The 6,000-nt window shown below is 43.4% G+C and overlaps 1 protein-coding gene across 1 annotated transcript; it reads left to right on the forward strand.

Moving 5' to 3' along the window:
• The first annotated feature begins 2,115 nt into the window (after positions 1 to 2,115).
• LOC143342080 (uncharacterized) lies at positions 2,116 to 4,179 on the forward strand. Its single transcript, XM_076765563.1, has one exon. The coding sequence runs from the start codon at positions 2,116 to 2,118 to the stop codon at positions 4,177 to 4,179; it is 2,064 nt and encodes a 687-aa protein (XP_076621678.1).
• The last annotated feature ends 1,821 nt before the right edge of the window (positions 4,180 to 6,000 follow it).

Genomic DNA, 6,000 nt, shown 5'->3' on the forward strand with positions numbered 1-6,000 from the left:
CGGTGAAAATCACAAGTGCACCGCGCGTGGAACTCGTTCTCCGGGTGCTTGACACCGACTGTAACCTTGTAGAAATTCAAACTCTTTCCTTCCAAGGTCGACCCCCGCGATGATCGTCGACCAAGATTTCCCCTCGATCATTATTGCCTCGGTAAACATCTCTCGAACGCAAATGGGAGCGGCTTGCGTTCAGAGAAGGGAAGCGAAAGTACGATTATCCTATGCACTGTTTTACAACTATAAAACCACGTTTAATTTTACGGATCTTCTGTCTAACGAGTGGAATTGTAGAGCCAGAGAGAGACACTGACCTAATCATTTGTTTGTTGGCCAATTTAGTCAACGATATTTTGTACAGTCTAAATTTAACATATGTAAAACGTAAGCAAAATTTTCTGCATGAAATATTAAGTGAAATTAGAATTTAACACAATAAATCTAATTGAAAATTATTTGGCAATTAAATTTCAAAATAAACATAGAAGATAGCGGAAATTATAGTAGGTGATATGATCATTAGATACAGGATGAAATGCCCTTTAAAATGAGCGTTTGTGAGAGTCGATAGCGTTATTAGTTCCCGAGATATAGCGTTTTTAGTTTCAAGTCGATGCGGTGGCTAGTTTCGGAGATAGAAGGGTTTGAAGTTTGTTGATATCGGCGCGCGAGTCCATTGACTACGCGCGCGCAAGTAGAGTGCGTAGTAAATTCTTGGAAATGCAGCGGCCTTGGCAAGGCAGTCACGTACGCACTCGTAGTAAATTGGGGTAGGTCAGCGCGATGCACGTGCGACGCAGAGGTCCGACGCGCTAGACAAAGACAGAGATAGTCGGATTGAAAAAATTACCCCTTTACATAAATTACGATATCTCGAAAACGGAAAGTCCGATCGACAAAAACAAAAAACCATTTTAAAGAGGAAGGTTTACCGCCTCTAACAGTGGCTTAATAATTAATAAAATACTAGTAGTTTCGGAACTGCACTCGCCTAAACTTTTTAGTATTTTTAATACGCATTAATAGGCTTTCGTAACGCGGAGAGCGGAATTTAAAAAATTACCCTTTTACATAAATTACGATATCTCGAAAACGGAAAGTCCGATCGACAAAAACAAAAAACCATTTTAAAGGGGAAGGTTTACCGCTGCTAACAGTGGTTTAATTATTAATAAAATACTAGTAGTTTCGGAACTGCACGCGCCTAAACTTTTTAGTATTTTTAATACGCGTTAATAGGCTTTCGTAACGCGGAGAGCGGAATTTAAAAAATTACCCTTTTACATAAATTACGATATCTCGAAAACGGAAAGTCCGATCGACAAAAACAAAAAACCATTTTAAAGGGGAAGGTTTACCGCTGCTAACAGTGGTTTAATTATTAATAAAATACTAGTAGTTTCGGAACTGCACGCGCCTAAACTTTTTAGTATTTTTAATACGCGTTAATAGGCTTTCGTAACGCGGAGAGCGGAATTTAAAAAATTACCCTTTTACATAAATTACGATATCTCGAAAACGGAAAGTCCGATCGACAAAAACAAAAAACCATTTTAAAGGGGAAGGTTTACCGCTGCTAACAGTGGTTTAATTATTAATAAAATACTAGTAGTTTCGGAACTGCACGCGCCTAAACTTTTTAGTATTTTTAATACGCGTTAATAGGCTTTCGTAACGCGGAGAGCGGAATTTAAAAAATTACCCTTTTACATAAATTACGATATCTCGAAAACGGAAAGTCGAATCGACAAAAACCAAAAACCATTTTAAAGGGGAAAGGTTACCGCTTCCAACGATGACTTAATTTTTGATAAAACACTAGTAATTTCGGAACTGCACGCGTCTAAAGTTTTAGTATTTTTAATACGCGTTGCTAGACTCTCTATTAAAATATTACAACAGTATTAACAATTCTAGCCAACGTTTATTTTTTCGTTCAGCAGTTTTATGTCTCACTAAGCCACCGATATATTCCGCCCGAATCCTAACCTCCAGAATGCAAAGCTACATTTTACGATACTTTTATAGTTAATATATGAAATTGCTACACCGATAACATCGTCTTTTTACGATCGAGGACAGTCCCTAACCCGTGTCCTTCGTTTTCAGATCGCCACGATGTTGCTGATAGTTAGCCTCAGCCAAGCGAAAACGTCCAGGAAGGATCTGTCAAAAGCGAGCGCCCAGGCCGACGCCGTCGTCGAGTCTGCAAATTTAAACGACGCGGAGGACCCTACCACAAAGAAAGATAACGCGGGGGAGGAAGATCGATTGCCCATTTTGCCACCGATCATTTTACTAGACTTTGGCAACGACACGGACGACAGCGTCACGTCCGAGGAGAAGTCCAAGCGAACCGTGAACAGTGGCCTCGGTTACGGTCTCAATAAGAACGCCCTGCAACCGAGAAGATACAACTACTATTTTCCAGCTGGGAAATCGGGAACCGCGGTGACCATCGAGGAATCGATCAGCCCGTTCCTGCCCAAAACTATCATCGAGAAGGTCCAGCCCGTCAACCAGGGGGATCATTTCTTTTACGGAACGCAACAGAACTCGTTCGTTTCACCGCCAGTTCAAAGTCAAGCTCAGGCACAATCCAACCTGCAGTACCTGAATTTCCAACAATCTCCCAGTTCTCAACCACCGTTTGGATCGCGCACGAAACCGCAGAAACCGTCGAACTTCAACTTCGGATCGTACCAGAAGTTCCTGCCTACGCCTAAACCGTCGGTCAGTTCGTTCGGGGCACAGTATTCGGGGTACGGAAGCAACGTGGCCCCGACTACGACGCAGTCGTCTTTTATCCCGACGGAGAATTCGCACACTGCCTCGTTCAACTACGTTACGACGCGTCCGTTCCCCCAGAGACAGAACATTCGACCCAACGTAAACTCCCAGAGCTTCGAAACCGTAGCTCAAAGCGTCGAGTCGTCCACGATCGCTCCCCCAAGCTACGACCCTCGTCTTCAGGGATCAGGGTCCAGATACACGCTGGAGAACGGAGTCCGCTACGAGAACAAAGTCTTCTGGAAGTACCCGGACGGTCGAGTCTCCGACGTTCCTCCGGCTACTTACGTGGAGTACCCACAATCCACTCATCTGACGAAATCCCAGCGACCCCATTCGATCTACGAAGCCACCACGGAAAGCAGCATCCTCTCCCAGGGACCGGTGCAATTCCCCACTGTTTCCGAGCAGAACGGACAGCAAGAGGCGAACCTGTTCGTCTCCTCGGAGTCGTTGTCCTCGAGCTTGCCCCAGCAACAAGTGTACAGACTAGGTTATCAGAACTTGCTAACGCAGAGGCAGAACGCGAACCTGGCGCAGCAACGGAAGCCCGTCAATGGTTACACCTTCTCGTCCACGTATTCCGGAAGAACGAAGCCGAGCCCTAGCAGTCAGAAACCTAACTACGACACGCTGTACCGACAAATCCCCTCCAGGTACGAGGCAAACAGCCCAAATCCGGAGTACACCGACTCCTACGTGACGGAACCAACTGTCAACAACACGACACCTGTCACTAGCTTCTTCGGTTCGACGTCCAAGTATAACACCAAGGTGCAGAACTACTTGGACTCGGTGCTAACAGCCGGCGAGGAGCCCAAGAAGCCGAGCAACAGCGATCTGAACAACTATTCCAATCTTCAGTACACCGATCTGTTGAACTATAACCCCTCCATCTCGGAGTACATCAGAAACCCGTCCTCCATCCTGAACGTTCGACCGACTTTCGTGCAAGCTGGCAACTCGTTGATCCCCGTCATCATCCTCAGAGTGGACGGGGCGTCTCCCATTCAGACCAAGACCACGCAGAACATTAATTTGAAGGCTCTGCTCCAACAGTACTTGATTCAGTACGCCAACAGCATTCAAGAATTGGCGCGACCGTCCACCTACGATCTCGGACCGGAAACCATCGGAAAAGATCAGAGCTCTGGGCTTGGTAAAAGTCCGGTGCTGGATCTGATTCGATTGACGCAAGACGACGCCCGCGACGGGCCCAGTTATACTTCGACCACCTACGCCGGAAGATCGAGCTACGAGGCAAGCAATTTGGACGTTCCGACGGATTTCGCTGGCGGACATTTTGGCGAACGCTCGACAACGCGACAGAAAGTGAAGAACGTACAGATCGTGGACGACCCGAGGTTCACGACCTACAAGACCAAGAGCTAAAAGTGACTCTTAGATCTCGCATCGACCGGGAAAGACTTTCGTTCTTCGAATACTATGACGAGTTAGGAACAGCGACGATTCTTGAACGGTAGATTCGGCACACTCTTTTCCCATTTCGCATGACGTGCCATCGCTGGTGGGGGAAATTACAGTTCGACGGTATTTAACGAGGGATTGTGCAATACATTTTTTTTTACCACGAAAAACTGTACCTGGACGGTGATTCTTTGCGAGGAATCCGTCGCGATAACCAAATTCTTCGCTTCAAGAAGGTACCTAATAAGTTTAGTTTTCTTAAGGACACCCTGCGACTCAAGACACCTGTGGTTTTGTATACATTCCTATTTACTCGAATAAAACTCGTACTTAATCGACTCGAGCGTTTTTATTTCCACGTCAATCTAACGATCGTATATTCTTTTATTTTGTAATTAGCTCACTGTGGGGAACACAAGAAATGTAAAAGCTCGCGTTCGATTTCTAATGGAAACCTCTTTTTCGTAAGTTCGATATGCAAAAGTTGATTTATCGTTTGAAGTCTATTCTACATTATTCTTAATTGCTCGTATGTCTTAATGGAAAGAAGCTAGGAAAAATCGAAAATTAAAGCAGTTTTTTATACTCCAGCTAGAGATAGGAAGATATGCTAAGTGAAAGGTAAAGTAATTATCTTAATTCGCGTAGCGCAAAAAATGAACAGAGAAACAACAAAAACAGTAAATATTAAATACAGTTTTGAAATTTTAAACTCTAATAGAATACACTTAATCTTATAGTCTTTTCATCAGACAGACATGTTGTAGAATGAATTAGACACGGGGGAAAAATGAAATACTTGCATTCTTGACAAAGATATTCAGAAGAAATCCGTACTTGGAAGAAATAACCGTAAAAAATATTCGTACAACTGCTTTCTTTTAATCATAAGGAAAGTTATATATATGCAATTAATATTTTGTACTCCACTTTTACTACACTGCCATATCTGGCGTTACTAGGTGAAACATTAATATTTACACGAACCTATTTTTTGATTTTCCTTAACTATACGAATAAAAATTCTCTGTATCGTTTCAGATTGATTTGCGTAATCTGTATCATATATCCTACTCTATTAACAATCCGAGAGTTTTCGAAAAGACTTTCATACCGATTATGACCCAAATATATCAATCTTTTTCGTATATAATCAATTCTAGACACTTCTAGAAATATGTATAAATTTTGTACGCTATGAAAATTAATGAATAAACCTAAAAGAGTATTTTCTGAAGTTCCCCGAATACTTTTTACGTTCACTGTACCCGTTCCATCGAATAAATCGATTACACCGCGAATTTCCAGATAACGTCGCGGGAAATAAAAGATTGAAGGGACATTTCAGCCGTTTCATATTTTATTTTTAAATGAAAATTTACCCCAGCTCCGTTAATCTCAAATTGATTTTTACCGACTAATTTAACATCCGTGCGAATTATCATAAAGACCGCTGTGCCGTTAACGGCGACAAAATGGCCAACGAAAAAGCGGTGGGGGAGGGAAAAAAAAAATGAGTGAACGCGACACGGTTGCGATGAGGGTAATTAGCGTTAATTGTCTACTTAGGCGGGGACGTACAAACTACTCGCGATAGTCGTAGGGCACAGTTAATTCCACGTTTTCACAACGAGAGGCAACGATGATATCTCCGCATATCTGCGGAGCACGGCAATTAGACACAAGGCATTAAACTGTGGCGATTGTCGGCGCGAGCGAGCTCTTGCACACAGCCAAATCTTGGAGCATCGCGCGGCGTCCTGGCACACCGACGCTGGCCGTCGT

This window comes from Colletes latitarsis, chromosome 5, assembly GCF_051014445.1.
Source record: "Colletes latitarsis isolate SP2378_abdomen chromosome 5, iyColLati1, whole genome shotgun sequence".
In the NCBI taxonomy this organism is placed as follows: Eukaryota; Metazoa; Arthropoda; class Insecta; order Hymenoptera; family Colletidae; genus Colletes; species Colletes latitarsis.